General features: G+C 45.2%; 1 protein-coding gene across 2 annotated transcripts in view; it reads right to left on the reverse strand.

Moving 5' to 3' along the window:
- The window catches only part of MATN2 (matrilin 2), a 163,134-nt gene that overhangs the window by 63,635 nt on the left and 77,342 nt on the right, over nucleotides 1-22,157 (reverse strand). For both annotated transcript variants that reach the window (XM_043483212.1, XM_043483211.1), the window contains exon 5: nucleotides 12,086-12,208. In XM_043483212.1, the coding sequence (XP_043339147.1) occupies nucleotides 12,086-12,208 (123 nt within the window). The remainder of the gene's footprint in view (nucleotides 1-12,085; nucleotides 12,209-22,157) is intronic.

Genomic DNA, 22,157 nt, shown 5'->3' on the forward strand with positions numbered 1-22,157 from the left:
TCTGGAATTTCTGAGCCCAGCCGTCTTTGTCCCTCAGAGAGACACTTGGGTGTGCTGGTCCCATATCAGACTGGGGAGAGACCAGAGGCTTTGCTTGGGCCTGAAGTCTAAGCCACATACTCCAATCTCATCTTTTTTTCCCCCAGAATGTTCTAGAATAGGATATCCAATGTTGACTCGGGTGTTAATAAAGTTGCACAGGAGAAGCTCTTTTAATTGACTGCCATGTAACCAACTTCTGATCGATCATTGCTTTTCATTCCCTCTGAAAAATATGGGACCTGATGCCCAGAACATGCTAAATGCTCAAGGCTGTTGGAACAGCTGTGCTGCCAAATACCTGTGCACATCTCTCGTTGGCTGAGCTGCATGCTTATGTGGCAGCCTCGGAGGAACACATGTCCCAGAGCACCTGTGTACTTTCCCTATTGACTCGCTGCATGCTTATTCAGTTCTCGAAATGTGGTGGTGACCCAGCTGCAACAATCCTCCCTTGAGAACTTGTTGTTGTTCAGTCCCTAAGTCATGTCCTACTCCTTGCAACCCCATGGACTGCAACATGCCAGGCTTCCCTGTCCTTCACCATCTCCCAGAGCTTACTCAAACTCATATCTGTTGAGTTAGCGATGCCATCCAACCATCTCAGCCTCTGTCGTCCCCTTCTCCTCCTGCCCTCAGTCTTTCCCAGCATCAGGGTCTTTTCCAAAGAGTTGGCTCTTTGCATCAGGTGGCCAAAGTATTGGAGCTTCAGCTTCAGCATCAGTCCTTCCAAAGAATAATCAGGGTTGATTTCCTTTATGATTGACTGGTTGGATCTCCTTGCAGTCCAAGGGACTCTCAAGAGTCTTCAGCATCACAGTGCTAAAAGATCAATTCTTCGGCACTCAGCCTTCTTTATGGTCCAATTCTCACATCCGTATATATCTACCAGAAAAACCATAGCTTTGACTATATGGATTTTTGGTGGCAAAGTGATACCTCTGCTTTTTAATATGCTGTCTAGGTTTGTCATAGCTTTTCTTCCAAGGAGCAAGCATCTTTTAATTTCATGGATGCAGTCACCATCCACAGTGATTTTGGAGCCCAAGAAAATAAAATCTGTCACTGTTTCTACTTTTTGTCCATCCATCTGCCGTGAAGTGATGGGACTTCACGGCACATGGGATCAAGTGCCATGATCTTAGTTTTTTTGAATGAGTTTTAAGCCAGCTTTTCCACTCTCCTCTTTCACCTTCATCGAGACACTCTTTAGTTCCTCTTAACTTTCTGCCTTTCTAAAGTGGTATCATCTGCATATCTGAGGTTGTCGATATTTCTCCCAGCAATCTTGATTCCAGCTTGTGAGTCATCCAGCCTGGCATTTCGCATGATGTACTCTGCATTTAAGTTAAATAAGCAAGTGACAATATACAGCCTTGACATAGTCCTTTCCCAATTTGAACCAGTCTGTTTTTCCATGTCTAGTTCCAACTGTTGATTCTTGTCCTGCATATAGGTTTCTCAGGAGACAGCTAAGATGGTCTGGTATTGCCATCTCTTTAAGAATATTCCACAGTTTGCTGTGTTCCACGCAAAGACTTTAGCATAGTCAATGAAGTGGAAGAAATATTTGGAATTCCTTTGCTTTTTCTATGATCCAGCGGATGTTGGCAATTTGATCTCTGGTTCCTCTGCCTTTTCTAAATCCAACTTGTACATCTGGAAGTTCTCAGTTCATGTACTGCTGAAGCCTGGCTTGAAGGATTTTGAGCATAATCTTGCTAGCATATGAAATGAGTGCAATTGTATGATAATTTGAACATTCTTTGGCATTGCCTTTCTTTGGGATTGGAATGAAAACTGACTTTTTCGAGTTCCGTGGCCACTGCTGAGAACTTGTTAGGAATGCAAATTCTTAGGCCCCACTCCAGACATACTAAATCAGAAACTGTGTATGGGGCCCAGGAATATATGCTTTAGTAAGTTCTCTAGATGACAGTGATGCATGTGAAAATTTTAAAATCACTGTTAAAATGAATCAAAGTTATTTTTATTTCCAAACCTCTATGTACGATTTGTACACCTTTTTGTAATTAATTGAAATACTATAAAAACTAAGTATATAAGTAAGCACTAAAACAGATCGAATTTTTAAAAAATAAAAACCAGTTGGAAAGCTTTTGGCACTTAAATACAACCTGCTAACTAAAATTGCTCTAGAACCAGGCATAGATGAAACATGTAAAGGACTAGGGAAAACTTCATAAAAGTTTTACAGATTCTGCCCTTAGACTGCTTTACAGAAGTCTTCAAATTCTTGCTCCAATTTAAAGAATTCAAAGTTGAAAACCATAGACAACATATTATGGGTATGTTTATGCAAGAAAGATGTTTTGAAACCATATTTTTTAAATGAACTTAAAATCAGTAATTTTGGGAAGTGTAAGCAAAAGAAGTTTTTACTAAAAGCATATTTATGTGTTCTGAAGAAAATGTAAAACACTTCAGGTAGGTTTGGATATGCACTTTTCATGATTCTGCTTTTTGAATGACATTTCTAATCAACCAGCTGATCTCACAGGACAAGAAGCTTTCTCCTGGACTCTGATCTTCCTGCTGGTTTTGTTTTTCGTGTGCACAGCCCTCTAGGGGAACCGAAGGGGAGAGGAGAGACTGGCAAGGCAGGACTCAAGCATTCCTGGGTCCCAAGATACTGGCCCGCAAAACCTAAAGGTGTCAAAATCCCACTTTGATTTGAGGGCCACCTACTGTCAGACTTTATTTTTCTGGGCTCCAAAATCATTGCAGATGGTGATTGCAGCCATGAAATTAAAAAACGCTTACTCCTTGGAAGGAAAGTTATGACCAACCTAGACAGCATATTAAAAAGTAGAGACATTACTTTGTCAACAAAGGTCCGCCTAGTCAAGGCTATGGTTTTTCCAGTGGTCATGTATGGATGTGAGAGTTCGACTGTGAAGAAAGCTGAGCGCCAAAAAATTGATGCTTTTGAACTGTGGTGTTGGTGAAGACTCTTGAGAGTCCCTGGGACTGCAAGGAGATCCAACCAGTCCATCCTTAGGAGATCAGTCCTGGGTGTTCATTGGAAGAACTGATGTTGAAGCTGAAACTCCAATACTTTGGCCACCTCATGCGAAGAGTTGACTCATTGAAAAAGACTCTGATGCTGGGAGGGATTGGGGGCAGGGGGAGAAGGGGACAACAGAGGATGAGATGGCTGGATGGCATCACCGACTTGATGGACATGAGTTTGGGTGAACTCTGGGAGTTGGTGACGGACAGCGAGGCATGGCATGCTGCGGTTCATGGGGTCGCAAAGAGTCGGACACGACTGAGTGACTGAACTGAACTGTACTGGCTCTCTGCCAGGCCTCTGAGGACAGCAGATGAGGCCACTGTGAGACGTGGAGGAGCCCACATGAACCTAAAAACTTCCTAAGGTTGAGAGAGTTCCAGTCCATTCAACTCTGTCATCCTTCACTGCATGTTTCAGGTTCTTTGCACAACTTCCTTAGTTGCAAAACTGTACTTATAAAAAGAGACGCCAAGTTTAGGGGGTGGATGTATGGAGGTGACTGGTGTGTGTAACTCAAGAGATCCTCTGTTGTTCCAAGTCCTCTCTGACTTCAACAAAATCCTTCCTTGGTCGTTTTGCCTGAAACAACCGGAAAGAGTAAGTCTCTGACTGTATGCAGCTCTTTGCCCCCCCTGGATCACACAGTGCTAAGATCTCGGGGTTGGAAGCCAGGCTTGCTGTGTTCAATCTCTGCTTCACATGTGAGCTGTTTCCAAGGATAAACCATACTTGGTGCCAGGTAATAAAGCCTAAGATTGACAGTCTCTGATTTATAATCTAGTTGAATTCCAAGGTCTCCTCAGCAGGGATTAGTCTGCAAAGAGGATGGCCTTACTAGAAACAGGATATTTTAAAGAGTAGCATTTGGGTTTGTTAGCTTGTTGATGACAGAGTAAGAAAAACCGAGTATGTCATTTAGAGAAATTGTAGAACCAATTTACTTGCTGAGTATATATAAGATACACGCACAGTCAGCTTCACAAACCTCTTTCCCAGGGCATGACTGGATTCCTATATGTAGGAGTTTAAAACTCAGAGAAAGTTTCCTATTGATTTTGATGACAACAGGGAAGTGTTCTGGGCTGAATGTCCCATCCTAAATTCATTTGTTGAAGTCCTAATCCCCAGTTGGTCAGTCAGTGACTGCATCTGGAGAAAGGACCTTTAAAGAGGTAATTAAGTTAAAATGCAGCCATTAAGGTGGGTGCTAATCCAATCTGACTGGTGTCCTCAGGAGAAATGGAAATTTAGACACACGCATAGAGGCACCAAGGATGCCTGGGCACTGAAATAAGACCACATACAGAAGCGGCAAGCCAAGGAGAGAGACCTCAAAAGAAATCAACCCTGCTGACACGAGGACTTTGCACTTCTAACCTCCAGAACTGGGAAAATAAACTACTATTGCCACTCATTCTGTGGTAGTTTGTTACGGCAGCCCTCGCAAACTAAGGCATAGAGAAATCTTTGCATTCATGGGAAATCAAGCTTTAAGCATGGGGAGTAAGTTGATGAAGTAAAAATTTGACTTTCAATATAAAGATTGATCCTCCCATCCCTTGTCACCAAAGTAAATATCAACCATCAGGGGGCGCTAGTGGTAAAGAACCTGCCTGCCAGTGCAGAAGATTAAAGAGACGCAGGTTCCATCCCTGGGTTGGGAAGATTCCCTCCTGGAGGAGGGCATGGTAACCCACTCCAGTATTCTTGCCTGGAGAATCCCATGGATAGAAAAGCCTGGTGAGCTACAGTCCATGGGGTTGCATAGAGTCAGACACGACTGAAGCGACTTAGCATTCCCTTCTCATTGAAGGTGACTGGCATAGAAGAATACAGAAGGAGAGTTTTGAAGGCAGCAGTAGCAGCATGCTAAATACCAGTGCTACATGCCACCATCATTTGGGGTATGGATCTCAATGTGATTTTTCAAACATACAACAAGTTTGATGCATTATTACACTCAAGCATTCATGAAAAGATAAAAATTCATAAAAGATGCAGAAATTCAGATTCAACTAATGTGTATCAGTTACCCATGTATAGTACAGTTCCAAGTGCTTGCCATATACATAAAATTTTTAATTGGAGTACAGTTGACTTAAAACGTTGTGTTAGTTTTGAGTGTACAGCAAAGTGAATCAGTTATACACATATCCACTCTTTTTTTAGATTCTTTTCCTATATAGGTCTCTACAGAGTAGTGAGGCTTTCCATGTATTAACTCATCTCACCCTCACAACAACCCTCGGAGGTAGGTATTGTTCTCCTCAATTTACAGATGAAGTCTCTGAAACAGACAGGTGAAGAGACCTATAAAATATGCATGACCACAGCACCTACTTCAAAGGATGGTCTCAGTTATATATAAAATGTTTCACACAGGTCCTGGAATTTAGTAACATTCTTTTTTTTTTTTTTTTTAATTTTTTTATTTCTTTGGCTGCATTGTGCAGCATGTGGGATCTCAGTTCCCCCACCAGGAATTGAACCCTGGTCCCTGGCATTTAGAGCACAAAGTCTTAACCCCTGGGCCACCAGGCAAATCCCGAGGTCCTGGAATTTAGTAACATTCAGTGCAGTTCAGTTCAGTCACTCAGTCGTGTTCGACTCTTTGCGACCCCATGAATCACAGCACGCCAGGCCTCCCTGTCCATCACCAACTCCCGGAGTTTACTCAAACTCATGCCCATCAAGTCGGTGATGCCATCCAGCCATCTCATCCTCTGTCGTCCCCTTTTCCTCCTGCCCCCAAGAAGTATAAATTATATTTTTATCACATTGCCTGCCTAATAAAATAAGGTTTGAATTGGGAGTAAAGAGATACCTTAATACCACTCAGTTGTTCCACGACCATTTACTGAGCAATGACTGTGTGTCAAGCATCGTGCTAAACCCTGGATGTAATGACGAGCAAAGAGCATCATAAGATAGTAAGACATCTTTGAAGAAAGGCAGGAAGGAGAGGCCAAACTTTCAGTGGTGATTATCTCCATGGAGTGAAATTAAGAAGGAATGTCTTTCAGGTTTTGATTTCATATAAATCTGGGCTTTATATGTGAGCTTTCCTCATAGATCAGTTGGTAAAGAATCCGCCTGCAATGCAGGAGACCCCGGTTTGATTCCTGGGTCGGGAAGATCCCCTAGAGAAGGGATAGGCTACCCACTCCAGTATTCTTGGGCTTCCCTAGTAGCTCAGCTGGTAAGCAATCTGCCTGCAGTGCAGGAGACCTGGATTCAATTCCTGGGTTGGGAACATCCCCTGGAGAAGGGAAAGGCTACCCATTCCAGTATTCTAGCCTGGAGAATTCCATGGGGAGAATACAGTCCACGGGGTCAGCAGAGTTGAACACTACTGAGCAACTTTCACTTTCACACCTGTATGTACTTTGAATTTTTTTAATAAAAAAATTTGATTTTGTAATTTAGAAACTAATCAAGGGGAAAAGCTTTTTTTAGAAAAACGAATGCTTGAGATTGTGATTAGTCAATCTTAGTTAATGATTCAAGAAAAACATTTTGCAAGTCTACTCTGTGAAAGATGAAAATCAAAGGAATTGGCTTCTGCACCCTCTTCACCCCAAGGGTTTACAATCTGCTTGGGCAGGTAAAATGAAAAACAGGACCCAAGTTACCCCAAAAGACAAGGCAGTAAGTAAACACCAGAAGAGCAAGTACAGCAAAAAATTTACCCTCAAAGACAGAGCTTAATTAAGGCAATTTGCTAGCCAAAATCACTCTAGAACCAGGCATAAATGAAAAATGTAAAGGACCAGGAAATTTTTCATAAAAATGTACAGACTCTGCCCTTAAACTGCTTTATAGAAGCCTAAGGGTCTTTGAAAAATGTACAGTTTTGGATGGAAATTAACACAGCTTTAGTGGAAGCTGCTGGGTTACAAATACCAAGATTCCACTAAAGCAAAATGAGGACTTTCTTTAGTGAGTAACCCACCCTTGATCACCTGAATGTTGAAACAATTTCAGTTCTATCCAGAGTTAAATGAGCAGTTAGAAAAAAATGGAACTCTAGCACTTGAAGTTAAGGTTCCACTAACTCAGAAAGTGTGGAAATGTTGGCGAAAAGGTCCTGAGCCTGGCTCAGAACTGACTTTTCATGCAGTCACAGTCATAATTCTGGGATGAGTCAAAGTACTCCCATGGGGTCCATTCACCAGTAGCGGGTCATGGTGAATTTCTACCAAACCTCCTCAAATGAGGTTAGATTTGCTGTCCCCACTTTCTCACCCTCTTGCCGCTCCCCCCTTGAAATCTGCCCTTTACCTCACCCCTCTTGATCATTAGCAACGGCCTCCTGGTCATTTTTGTGTCCCTAATGCCTAGCAGAGTGCCTGGCAGAGAGTCTGGAAATGTCAGCTGAGATGAATTATCAGTGACTCAACTCGGTGGCTTTTTCTCTAAGTTCTGTTCCATTTGGCCTCGCTGGGGCATGACACTAATATTGACCTGGCCTAGAAATTCTCTTTTGCATCCTAGTCCATGACTTCTGGTTCTCCCGCCCAACTCGCCCCAACTCCTCCATCCCCACCTTAGGCGGTTTCTTCGCAGATATCCTCCCTGTCCCCACGTCCCCTTCCTGCTCCCTGCACACGACTGAGCCCAAGGCTCAGGCTTCACTCTCTCCTAACTCCACACTTCATGGCATCCAGGAAACAATGATGGTGATCACATGTGTTGTAATAACAATAACCACAACAATTGCCCAAGTGTATCAGGAATTGTACTCATTATCTTATTTAATTCCACCAACTCTATGATGTAGGTATTATTACTCTGTGTTACAGATGAGAAAAACCAAGGCTTGGAAATAAAATGATAGATGACTAGCAAGTAGCAGAACTAGGATTTGAGCCCAGGTCTTACTGTGTTGAAGGTCCAGACACTTTCAAAACAAACACAGAAGTGAACGCTGGAAATGGAAATTCAGAAGGAAACGGCTGTGCTGCCTCCTGCCTGCTCCACTGGTCCCACCCTCTCCTCCTGGCGTTGGTGATGCCTCTGTTCCCTCTCCTCGTGTGCTTGCAGGTGGACCACCTCAGCTTGAAACCCACCGTACCCTCATTATCTTCTCTAAGAAATCTGTTCCCAGGACTCCCCTGGTGGTCCAGGGGTTAAAAATCTGCCTTCGAAAGTCGGGGATTGAGTTTGATCCCTGGATGGAGAACTAAGATCCCATATGCCTCGGGGCAACTGCTGAGCCCGTATGCCACAACTAGAGTCCATGCAACAAAGAGCCCGCATGCAGCGTCTCAGACCTGACACAGCCCGAAATGAAAACATTAAAAAAAAATCTGTTTCCATCACTCTTTCATCACTCTCACCCTCACTCTCAGAATCATGGCAGCTCAAACCCGGGATTCGATTGTGACTTTTCCTCCTCTTCTTTATTCATCATACCTTCTTTCATTCCTGCACCTCCTTTCATTTCTCAAACCCTTCTCTCTGCATTTCTACAGTTGCTACTCAAATCTGGCCCTGGTCACCCGCCACCAGAGGACTATCATAGTCTCCTAATCGGTCTTTCCAGCCTTCTGTCTTCCTCCTGGAATCCATCCTGCCCTGCATCATGAGACTGAGTTTCCTAAAATGAGGCTTTGCCTTTATCAGTCCCAACCAGAAACTCTTTATCAGAGATAAAGTTCAGACTCTTCAGTCTGGTGTTCAAAGCCCTGAACATGCTGGTTCCACATGATGTCTTCAACTTCATCTCCTACTTCACACCTGCAGGAATTCTCCACTTCAGCAGAGCTAGTCTTTTCAGCTGTTTGAGTCAGGCTGGCCTTAACTAGGGTGACCTTATAATCTCTCATTCAGAATGGAATCCCCTTGAAAGTGAGAGAGAGTGCTACTGGGAACTGAGCCATCAGCCATAAACTGGGATCCCTCTGGATGAACTGGGATTGTGGTCCCCACAGTCATATCATTCTCTGCCCATCTGCATCCAGACCACCCAGAGCAGGGGCTAAAGGAATGCTTCCAGGGTCGCTAGCAGCCACTGCTTCTCCTCTGAATTTCCTGCTGCAATAATACCCGGCTTGCCATCTTTGACAAGTCCCTTCATACTGGTGTCTTCCGGTTATAGCCTTTAATCTGGTGTTCTCGCTGTGACAGTCTCTCTCTTATCTACTAGATCTCTGTCTGCTTCCCTCCCCCACCACACACACACACACACACGTGGTCTCAGTCCTCAAGCTTTGAGAGCATGGCCTCCTCTGTACTATCGCTGCCCTTCATGTCTCCCCTCGCCTTGGACATCTGTCCAGTCACTACCCTTCCTTCCTCACCCAGATCCTCCCCACGCTGGCCATGAGGATTCCCTCCTCTCTGACCTTCTGGAGCCTCTGTTATTAACATCTCCATCATTTGCTCCGTACTCAGCACAGCCTCACGGAGCAGCAATCGACACTTTGGAATTGTCTTCAGTCTCCTAACCAAAGTAACTGGCAACAGAGGTCCACGGCCACTCAATCATTGCACACTCAGCTTCTAACGGGTCAAATATTTGGTTGACGAGGATGAGGATAACATCTGATGGATGAGGCTGGGGTCACGTATAGTCTCTCCCGTTCTCCCCTTCTTCGGCTTGACCCCGGCTCCGAGGAAGGCAGATATTCTTACGTGCTGACGGCGGCAGTGAGAGCAAAGTGCGTTCTAGCAGACACGGCCCACGACAGCTCCCAGGCAACCCCAGCTTCACCTCTGATGCTTGTTGTTCTTCCGTAAATGTCAAACTTCAGAAGTCTCAGCAAAAGCCTTAGAGACTCAAAGGCTCTCTACTGCAGAGGACTCTCAGACAATTATTTGGCAACATCCAAAGAACTGAGCTTCTCACTGCCTTCCAGTTCTCAAGGGCCAAGGCAGGTCCCCTGCCCCAGCCCTGGCCCCTACTGCCCCTGGCCCTAGTCACGCACACAAGCTCTGGGCCTGCCCTGCTCCTTCCCTCACCCTAAGTTCCCAGATGCCAAAGCCCTGTTTCCTGAAGCTCGTCTACTGGCCGTACTTCCAACGGTGGAATTTCCTTCTGACCCAACAGCACCCAAAGTTTCTACCCATTTAACAACTGGTAAGGGAAAAATCAGGCTTCCCCGATGGCTCAGTGGGTAAAGAAATCCACCTGCCATGCAGGAGACCTGGGTTCAATCCCTGGGTCGGGAAGATCCCCTGGAGGAGGAAATGGTAACCACCCCAGTATTCTTGCCTGGAGAATCGCATGGACAGAGGAGTGTGGTGGGCTACAGTCCATGGGGTTGCAAAGAGTCAGACACGACTAAGTGACTAAGCACACAGGGAAAAATATGTGAAACAAAATAGAGAGTATGACTCATTTTGTAAGCATTAACAACATGTCTACAAGTAGATATTTCTGTGGGGAAAGGTCTAGCAGAAAATACGACAAGCTATTAATGGTGATTTTCTCGTCTAACTTCCTCAATGAAAATAGATACTTGCATAGTAAAAATTAATGTAGCAAAAAAAAAGAAAAAGAGCTGGTGTTTCCAGATTGACTTCTTGTTTTGCCAGTGTTAATGGATGTGGTACCCTGCTACCTATCATGGTCACCACAGACAGATAAGGGGAAAAAAACTCTGAGGCTTAGGAGAACAAATCCACTGTGGGGTTCTGATGTGGGTGGTTTTCATTTCCATCAGTGTGTAAAAGCAAGCGAACAAACCCATTTTATTCTCATCACCTGCAAAGAACAGGCCACCACCTATACATTTTTCCCCACCTATACTTTTGTTTTGTTGCTTTTTCCTTCCACATCCCCAGCTATGAAGCACAGAGTGCCAGAAAGTTCTATGTGCAAAAACAAATTATCATTTACTGTTTGTGGGAAGCAAGACAGAACAGGTCCTCTGAAAACAAGGAAATAGGGAACAAGAAATGGAGGACTTAGACTTAGAAAGGAAGGCTCCAGGTCTGATGTCAATCAAGCACTTTTCCTTCCTTTCCTTATGGATTGTCTGCCTCGTAAGTACCCTGCTCAGCTTGTTGAACACCTACTATGCCAGGCAATGTTTGCTGGTGGAAAGATGAATGAGTCTGTGCGAGTTTAAAGGGCTTTGCAGACAAGCTGGGAGGTGCCAGATGCATATTAGGGATTCACTGGTCTGCCCTCCAGGTGCAGAGGAAAACCATTACCTGTCACTGAAGAAATGAGATGTCGCCCCCCTTCTCACTGGCCCCCGCAATGTGGAGTCACCTGAGTAGGAAGCCACTCAGCTGACTGTGCTGCCTGTGGTTACCAGCATTGCCCTTGAGACTTCTTGGCGGGGGCCACGGTTTGAGGCTGCTGTTTGTTTTCTGGTCTTCCCTATAGCTCAAATGGTAAAGAATCTGCCTGCAATGTAGGAGACCCGGGTGCAAGCCCTGGGTTTGATCCCAGTAAGATCCTCTGGAGAAGGGGCTTGGCAATTCACTCCAGTATTCTTGCCTGGAGAATCCCATGGACAGAGGAGCCTGGCGGGCTACAGTCCATGGGGTCAGAGTCGGGCACGCCTGAGCGACTAAGATTGCTACTCCTATTACCCACAGCTGGCCTCTCACAGCTGGTGGTCCCTGGGGCCGTCACTGAACTGCAGATCCACGCTTAGAAGGAAGGCTGCCCACCTCTTTGAAGTGCCACTCAGCAACCTCTCCCATCACCAACTGACCTCGAGTATAACACCTGAGCTCTACTGAAGGCAGACGAGCCCAGACACCCGCTCCAAACTGAATGCAAATCTGCCCAGTCCTTGCCAAGGGAGGCAGTAATGGATCTATCTATTAACATAGATTATCATAAATATGCCTTTTGGTGAGGATCCAGAATGGGAAAATGCCAGCCTCAGCCACAAACGAAGTCTTTAAAATGCAAATGGTGGCTAACAACTAGGGCAGAGAACTTGGAGCACTTGGTTGAAACTCAAAGGCGAGCAGCCGGAGACGGGACTCCCCTCTCACTTCTCTCCTAGTGTTTCCGCATCAGGCCAAACGGGACGGGACACTCACCCTCACACCGTTTCCCGTCCGCGGCCAGGGTGTAGCCACCGTAGCACTGGCAGACAAAGGAGCCCAGCAGGTTCACGCAGAGCTGCTCGCAGCCGTGGTCGTCCGCCGCACACAGATCCTGGACTGGGGCAAAGCGCATCATTAGAACTTGGCTCAGAAGGAGGTGACTCTTGGCACGGGGCCATCAATGAGCAACTCTGCAGCACTTGGCAAAATAACTCTTAACCGAAAGCCACGTAAGATCATGGTGGAAACTTTGGAAAACAGAAAAAAAATAGAAAAGAAAATTCAACTGTAATCTCCCCACCTGGAGTCCTACCATGCAGAGACCACCTCTGTTAATAGTTGGGTGAGTTATGTATGTAAGGGCTTCCCAGGTAGTGCGGTAGTAAAGAATCCGCCAGCCAAGGCAGCAGATGCAAGAGACGGGGGTTCGATCCGTGGCTTGGGAAAATCCCCTGGAATAGGAAGTGGAGTAGGAACCACTCCAGTATTCTTGCCTGGAAAATCCCATGGATAGAGGAGCCTGGTGGGTTACAGTCCACAAGGTCACAAAGAGTCAGATGCGACTGAGCACACACAGGAACCTATGCGTATATAAAAGCATATTTTTCAAAGTTGGAATTTTTCTTCTCTATTAAATACATTAGAAAATTTTAAATTAACATCAACCTGTATTTTTCTCACGTCAAAGAGAGTGACGGATGGTTCTTGAGGACCGAAGTTATCATGAGCAGGCCTTTGTGCTTGTCCACATCAAGTACCATTCGTATTCTCTGAGAACCTAAAGGCTTTGTAATCAGTCTCACCAATGTACACACCTATGGTACACAGTCTCAGCAAGATCATCTGGCGCTGTCTTTGACATTTTGCAGAAGCTGGGAGAGAGCACAGTGAAAAGACCTGCCACTCCACCAAAAACATGGCAGGTCTGGAAGAGTTCCTTATTCTCAAGTCTGCATTGGTCTCTTTGGACATACTTTCCTTCATTCCATTTCTCTATCAGAAGGATGTTTGAAAATCCTCTTTGTGCTCTACTTATGCATCCCAGTAATAAAGGAGGAAAACGGGAAGCCAGAAGAATTTAGGTAGAAATAACAAAGATAGGGAGAAATTAATGTATGGTATGAAGTGAAGTGAAGAGAAAGTCATGCAGTCACTTCTGACTCTTTGTGACCCCATGGATTGAAGCCCACCAGGCTCCTCTGTGGTGATTAACAATGTTATTCTAGTCAAATATTTATTATGTGTCCACAAGGTGCTGAGCTCTGGCTCTTTATTCAAATGCAATGTAAGAATACATTCACAGTAGTGCATTTACTGCCAAAGAACTAAGAATATATCAGAGGATGAAAGGTTTAAAGGCATTTTTAATCCTTCATCGACTCAGTCTCTCCTTTGAAGAAACTGGCTGACGTGATGACAATATTTCTCAGCAAGGATAATGACTTGGTTTCATAACTAGCTCTTCCAGTGACTTTACCATAAAAGTTCGAGAAAATCAGAGAGCATTAAAGGGTTTGAATGTTTTTCCTCTTGTTAAAAGTTATCACTGTGACAGCTATGGTAAAAACTTAATTCACTAGAAAGTTTGATTAATCCCTGAATCCAATGACTACGCTTTAATGTAACCTCCTAGGTCTTTGAGTTTTATAGTTTATTACACTTTTAGATAAATATAAAATATCAAATTGATAAAAGATAAAAGCTGACATATTTATCACCTCTATGAAATGCATTAATTTAAAAAAAAATAAAAGCTACATCATAAGATTAAAAAACATTTAGGTCCACAAAGAAGGATTCTGGTTTTAAAATGCTAAAAGAATTATTTTCACTCCCAAATCAATGAAGTAGATGAAAAAATTATAGATGCAAATTCCTCTGTTTACCTATCTTACTTCTATCTTATATTTTTAATTGGGAAATCCAACTGATATTTCCCATGGATCCAAATATAGGGAAAATAACAATAATCAGGAGAAACTTCAGCACATGCAAAAATCATAGTGAATAATTGAAGAATGACAAAAGTTACAGTTAATTACAAGCCTAAGCCAGAGATACAAGAAAAATCAGAATCATCAGATACTTTTCACTTATTGAATCAACAAAGCACCTACTCTGCCCCAGGCACTGGGGGTGTAGTGTGAACCAAACAAAGGGGCTCCTGCCACCACGCAGCTTGTATTCTGAGGGTTAGGAAGGTGAAGTTCTAGGAAGAACATTTCTGATAAAACCCAGAAGTGGAACTTATCCAAAGAAAACAAAAACACTAATTCAAAAAGATATATGCACCCCTATGTTCATTGCAGCATTATTTACAATAGCCAAGATATGGCCGCAACCTAAGTGCCCATCAACAGATGAATGGATAAAGATGTGCTACACATAGTCAATGAAACGTTACTCAGCCATAGAAAAGAATGAAATTTTGCCATTTATAACAACATGGATGAACCCTGAGGGTATTATGCTAAGTGAAATAAATCAGACAGAGAAAGACAAATACTGTATGATCTCACTCATATGTGGACTCTAAAAAACAAATGAACTAACATAACAAAACAGAAACAGATTCATGGATATAGAGAACAAACTGGTGGTTGCCAGAAGGTGCAGGTTGGGGATATGCATCAGTGAAGGGGATTAAGAGGTACACATTTCCAGCTATAAAATAAATAAGCCACTGGGACGTAATATACACATAGGGAATATAATAGGCAATATTGTAACAACTTAGTATGGTGACAAATCATAACTGGACTTACTGTGGTGATTGTTGCATAACATATACAGTGGAAATGTAAAATACTGAATCACTATATTGCATACCTGAAACTAAACTAATATATATATATATATATGTATAGGCTTCCCTTGTGGCTCAGCAATAAAGAATCCACTTGCAATGCAGGAGACTGCCTGGATTGCAGGAGACACTGGTTTGATCCCTGGGTCAGGAAGATCCCTTGGAGAAGGAATTGGGAACCTATTCCAGTATTCTTGCCTGGGAAATCCCACGGACAGAGGATCCTGGTGGACTACAATCCATGGGGTCGCAAGAGTCAGACACAACTTAGTGACTAAACAACCACCACCAACATACATATATGTGTGAGCGTTTCTGACTGAAAGAACAGTGAATGCAAAAGTCATTCATGTGGGAAAAACTAGCCCCGTTTGAGGATTGGGAAAGCCAGAGTAGCTATCAGATGCACCCTAAATAACTAAAATACAAAATAGAACATGCTAGAAATCCACAAGAGAGGTGCTGCCAATACAATGGGAGTTCAGAACGGGGATGGATTACGGCCAGCCCAAGCTGGATCAATCAGAAGAGGCTGGCAGGCAAGCAAGAGACACGAAGGAAAGGAAGAGGATCCACCGGGAGCTGAGGGGACAGTAACCGTGCAGAAGTGGAGGAATAAGCAGGACAGACAAGGGAGCTGACCCCCATTCTGGGAATTCCAAGGGAAGCAGCAGGAGCGCGTGTCGGAAGGAACAAATGACCTGGGAAGGCAGAGGACCTGGGAGCAGCCTGCCTGGTGTCAACCGTGCTCATCAGGGGACCACTGAGGGGGACCAACCACTGGGGACCACTCAAGGTGAACGTCTCAGGAAGGGAGATGGGCCGTTTCCCCTGACTTGTGCTGTGGAAGAGTAAGTTTGGTGGCATCACAGTCTATTTTAGAACTGGGAAATCGAAAGGATTTAGTGTACGGATAAATGAAAGCCACTTCTTTGGGAACAAAGTGGTAGTTTTCTGAATTCCATGCCAAAGTCGCTTTGGTTTGCGTGTGTGCGGATGGGAAAGTCAACTTCTTGCCCTGAGAACCTTCCGCTGTCCGTCAGAGCTGTTGGCCACGCCCACCGGCTGTCAGCGCTTGTCTGTGCACTTATGACTTTTCCCTCCTGGCGTGTGTGTGCATGCGTGCTTAGTCACTCGGTCGTGTCCGGCTCTTTGCGACCCCATGGACTGCAGCCCGCCAGGTTCCTCTGTCTGTGGAATTTTCCAGGCAAGAATACTGGAGTGGGATGCTATTTCCTACTCCAGCGGATCTTCCTGACCCACGGTTGGAACCCATGGCTCCTGCATCGGCAGGTGGATTCTTCATCACTGAACCACCTGGGAAGCCCTTCCTGGCATGTATCACCATGTTAATTACATAGGCATTTACGTGCTGACGTATTTACTGTGTCTCCCTCGCCAGGCTCCCTAATCAGGAGGGGAGCGTCCCTGCAGAAACTCCTGATGGCGGGACAATGACAGCCCAGTACACTGGGACAGCCACCCTCCAAGTCCCAATCCCATCTCTGAAGGTGGGGTGGGGACTTCTCCACCCGGGTCCCCCTTCTCAGCTCCCACAGTTGCGATGCCTCTTCTCTGTGTCCGGTAGGAACCCTGCCTAACAACAGTGTTTACCAAGGAGAGGAGAGAGTGTCCTTTTTTTCTGTTATTTATAATTACCTGTTTTTGAATTTTCTAACAAGAGGTTATACCAAGAGCTTTTATAATAATGAAAAAAAAATCAGTGTTACAAGAGAACCCCTTTGAAAGAAGCATTTGAAAAGCAGTAAACCCTGCCAATGCAGAAGATGAAAGAGACCCAGGTTTGATCCCTGGGAGGGGAAGATCCCCTGGAGAAGGAAATGGCAACTCTAGTATTCTTGTCTGGCGAACCCCATGGACAGAGGAGCCTGATGGGCTATGGTTCATAGGGTTGCAAAGAGTCAGACACGACTGAAGCGACTTAGCACACAGACATAGTAGCCTGAACTACATCTATCCCTCTGCACCCAGTTCCCAATCCCAAGTGAAATAGGTTGAAAAATGTGGATTGTATAAAAGCAGTGAACCAAGATCTTGAAGCAATAACCATTTCTCCCCCAGGACATCCCCCCACAGGGTAGGTAGAGAGGTCATGAGGTGCTCCTTCCTTCCAGGAAGGGATAGCCGTGAAGCCCTGCTTCACGTGAAGGGTGAAGGGTCCGTGAAGCCCTGCAGGGTCCCGTCCATCAGAGCAGCAGTGCACCACCTCGGCGGTCCACCAGAACCATCTGGGGGCCTTTGGAAAATCCTGATGCCCAGCTCACCACCTTGAGTCAGATAGCAGGGGCCGGAGTGCAGGCAACAGTGTTCCTGAAGCTCCCAGGCAACCCCAGTGTGCAGCCAGGTTGAGAGTCATTGAAACTCCCAGGTAAAAAGTCCTCATATTCATCCGGGGAAAGACACAAGCGTCAGCCTTCATCAACTGTCTCCAGGCTCACATTCTTCTTTTAAACAAATCTTGATTTTTTTTTTTCCTTCTTTTGCTGTCCTTGGACCTCTCTCCAAGTGTCTGAAAGACCCTGGACGCTACGTGAGGGTGCAGAGTGTGGTAGGAACAGGAGGATCATGGCTTGCATTCCAGAAGAACATCCCACAAACAGCAGGCCTGCCAGTTGGCCTCGGGCCTTTCATACTGTTTTTAGAACGTTGGGGATTTATGGCCACTAGTGGATCTGTCCTGTCCCAAAGGAAACCATTGAGGGATTAACTTAATTAAACAAAGACAAAGGAATAAATACAGACTAGGTTCTGACAAAACAACTTTGTTGTTTTTCTGGCAGTGGGCGCTTTCATTGGAAACAAATACAGATGTTTTTGGATGATTCTTTATTCTTTAGAAAAACAGCACTTCTTTTTCTCACAGCCTGAGAGGATTTCAGTGAAGGATGATAAAACTGTGGGGGGTGGGAAAAGCACTAAATTCAGAGTTCCCATTACCCTTTCAAGCCTTCTCTACCCCATGACTCCCACTCATGACTACTGACTTCAATCTGATGTCACCTCCTGCAGGAAGCCTTCTCCGGTTGGCGGGGCTTCAAGTTTCCTTCCTCTGGGCTCCTCGAGCTCTCTACACATGGCTCCGCTAGAACACTTAAGCATTTATCCCACAGTATTATCCCACAGTAGGCACTTTGAACTCACAAACCAAAACTTAGTCACAGTATTTATCCCACAGTATTAGAAGGACCTGATCACAAGTCTGACGGCCACACGGGAATGTGAGCTGGTATGACTCAGTTTGCTTCCCCAGTGTCCTAGTGCATGGAGATGGTGCCCCATAAGTGTTCATCTGCTGAACAAACAGTGACAGAGTCCCTTCCCCGCTGCCTCCCAACAGGGAGGTCCTAGAGTCCTACAATATCTCCTCTACTAGGTATGGGGTCCTGGGTCCTGGGAAGATGAGTGAGATGGGAACAAAACTCTTCTCCTTGTCCCCGGCAAGAGATATTCCTCTCCCAGCAGAGGACAATGACATCAGGGAGCCAGCCACAGCTGCAGACACTGGAATCCTCACAGCTAAGGAAACAGCTGTCTTGCTGTCTCCTACATCCCTGATGCCTACCACACTGCCTGGCACACGACAGGCGCTCATCAAGTGCTTGTGAATGGATGAATGGACCCAACACCTGAAACATGGGGTTGTCAGGCTTTCCTCCAACATCATTCTTACCCAGGCTGTAGGCTCTGAGGGGCACAGGGTAAGTCTTGGTGGTTCTCAGGGTACCTGTGATACCACATGCTTCACACAGCAGGTGCTTGGTGGATGTGTGTTGAACGGACTTGACAGTAGCCAGCCTGGAGTACTCAGGGGTGGAGGGCTCTTATCTGACCACTCCCTGTTAGAGGTCAAGTTCCCTGTCATAGTTTCCCTTACCACAGTTACAACATAACACTTAATTTGCAATTGATACTTTAACATCTACTTCCCCTGCCCTGTGAAGCCAGTGCTTGTCCTGTTCAGCCCTCCAGCTCAAATAACTTGCCTGGTGTTTGGCCTGTGGTCGATTTTTTAAAATATATTTGAATGACTAAATTCAATCATTCATCAAATTGTTCAAAATGCTGGGAAAACAACAGTGAATGAAACAATCGATCCCTCGATTTAAAAAAATCAATCGATCCCTCTTGCCATGGAGTTGATATTCGAGTGGAAAGCCGGCTCCTGCTGACTCACATTGACAGACCGTGCCTACCTCTTCCCAACTCTGCATTCAGCAAGGCCAAGTGGGTAGCGTGAAATCAGCCATGGTGGCAGTATTGACACCACAGGAATTGGTGAACATTACAAATTGGGTATTTTCCCCTTGGAGATCTGGTTGTTAAACATTTACTAGCATACCATGGACAGCGGCCAGATGTAACATAAACAGCTTAAACCATATATTACTTAGATCTTAGAAGTACTGTGGAACAAAAGCAGGACAGAGCAGTTGGAGTATGGAGTGAAAGGAGCTTCTGTTTTACATAGTGTGGTCAGAAGGCCATCTCACAGAAAAGATTACTATATACCATGACCTGAGGGAGGTAATATGAAAAAACAGGGGTCAGGAGGACTGAATCTTGGAGAAGGAGATAAGAGGCAGTTATGTTTCTTCTTCTTTTTTTAAGAAAATCTTTATTTATTTGACTGCACCAGGTCTTTAGTTGTGGCATGGGGGATCTAGTTCCCTCAACCAGGATCAAACCTGGGCCCCCTGCATTGGGAGTGCAGAGTCTTAGCCACTGGACCACCAGGGAAGTCCCATGTTTCTTTACATAGGGTACAAGGGAGGCGATCAGATAGAATGAAAAGAATATTGCCTTTGGAGTCAGACCTGGCTTCAGCGAGGTAACCTGTGTGACTTCACATAAGTGATTTCTGTGAGACTGACTTTTCATAGAGGTTAAATAATTAAGTAGAGAAAACATCTTATTGCAGGGTTAAATGAGATAATATATATGATAAAGTGCCTAAGAGATAGTAGGTACTCAGCAAATACAAGCTTCCTTTTTTCTTGTACTTGGTCATGTCCAGCTCTTTATAGCTCCATGGACTGCAGACCCTGGGCTCCTCTGACCATGGGGTTTCCCAGGCAAGATTACTGGAGTAGGTTGCCATTTCCTATGCTAGGGGAATCATCCCGATCCAGGGATCGAACCTGCATCTCTTGCATCTCCTGCACTAGTGGGCGGGTTATTTACCACTAGTGCCAAATGTCTTAGTAGTACAGGTCTAGCTAAGCATGGAGAAGAGATGACACCAACCAGATTTTGCCTATATCACAATTCTAATACAGTATCACTTTATTGGGTGCCTGTGAAACCCCCCACATGTGGACACTAGATTCAGATCACTTTAAACAACATCAGTGTATCTGTGGCTAAGTTTTGGTTTGTGCGTTCTAGGCTGACTTGATCTGATACAGCAAAGTAGGCAATTTTGAATTTTACAGCAAAAGATCTCAACAAATTCAAACAATGCCTTGCTAGAAGACATGTGTTAGTACATGGCTGACAGTCAGCAAAATCTGCTTGCTTCTCTTCCTGGAGAGTTTCAGGAGGGATGTAAACTGCATCTGCTCGGTCTCCCCGATGAAATAAATCAGGGAGGATTTGATAACTAAGAGTCCCAGGGCTGTGCTCACATCCATCCGTGGTGTTTCCCCTGAGGCTCACAGGCATTCTAGATTTAAGGGCCTTCCTCCATGTGTGATCTTGAAAGCCTGGCACAGTGCCTCAGCCCGGAGAACTTGGAAAACTTTCATCTGGTTACCCTGGACAAGAAAGGAGCATGGGACAAAGACTGTGCCGGTTGCGGCTGACATCATCCTAGATGAAATCAAAGGGTTTTTACTGACTTTTCAGAATTTTAGACAAGCCACATGGCATGCTATTGACACCAGTGACAGTCTAATCTCTCCTTCAGAGTTAAAGCAAAATGAACACCTTTAAAGACACACTCCACTTTCATGGTAAAGAACCTGCCTGCAAATGCAGGAGATGTAAGAGACAAGGGTTCAATCTCTGGGTTGGGAAGATCCCCTGGAGGAGGGCATGGCAACCCCTGCAGTATTCTTGCCTGGAGAAGCCCATGGTCAGAAGAGCCTGGCAGGCTACAGTCTCTTGGGTCACACAGAGTCAGACACGAGTGAAGCGACTTAGCATGCACACATGCTTCTATTGAGCCTGAGATGGAGAAATCAGAAATTATTTATCACAGCGAGAGAGAAGAGAAATGTATTATTAGAGTTGCTATTTCTCTCTGCTGGGAAAAAATGGGATCTCTGCCTGCTCCAACCCGAAAGCTCACTTGGAGCTGGGACTCTGCAAAAGCCTGAGAAAACTAAGCCTGCATTTTTAGGGACTATCCCCCTTCTTTCATTATGTCTGAAAGCCCTAATCGTATTTTGACAGCTGCAGTTTGAATTTAAAGACTTTCAGCAGTTAATGTGAGTCATCAGCCTTGTGCTTCCACGCTGGAAGAAACAAAAGCAAGCCAATGTCACCCACAAAAACAAACCTGTCCTTTCGGGCAAACTCCAGCTGTGCCTTGCTCGCATCCCTCCTCCCCCCAAGCTTCATGCTTTTTCAATCAGTTATCCTATTCACGAACTGAGATTTTAGTTTCCGTTTGAGAGGGGAAAAAAGAGGAGAAGCCCCAAAACAAAGCCTGAAAACATAAGTGTATCTGACCGAATGAGGTTGATCGAAGTCAGAAATAAGCGTGAACGAATAAGGCCCTAGTCTTGCTGAGCGCTTTACAATTTCTAAACGGCTGTCAATCACAGCATCCCGTTCTCATTATGAACTCCCTACGGAGCAGCCATCTCTCAGGGAGTGATCTAGCTTAAAACAGCTGGGTCAGTGGTTTTCAAACTCGAGTTTAAGATCAGAATTCCCAGGAGGGCTTGTTAAAACACATCCTCCTGGGCCACACCCCTGGAGTCCCTGATTCCGTAGGTCTGGGATAGGTACCGCGTGGGAATTTACATTCCCAGCAAGCCCCCGCCCCGCCCCCACAAAGCCGCCGGCTCGTGTGCGCGTGCGCAGTCTGCTCCTTCTCGCACTTGTTCTGCGCTCTGTGGGCTGCCCCAAAGCTGAGACCCTGACCTCCTCTTTCCGCACTCCCTCTCTCCCTCCAAGATTCCATGCATTTTCAGGGCCAGTGACCACCCCAAGCGTATCCAGCCAGGCATTTTCCTTGAACTCTCACCCCCATCTCCAGCTGCACCCAACCACGTGTGTGGGCTCTTGCCCAGA

The sequence above is a fragment of the Cervus canadensis genome, chromosome 12 (genome assembly GCF_019320065.1).
Source record: "Cervus canadensis isolate Bull #8, Minnesota chromosome 12, ASM1932006v1, whole genome shotgun sequence".
Lineage (NCBI taxonomy): Eukaryota > Metazoa > Chordata > Mammalia > Artiodactyla > Cervidae > Cervus > Cervus canadensis.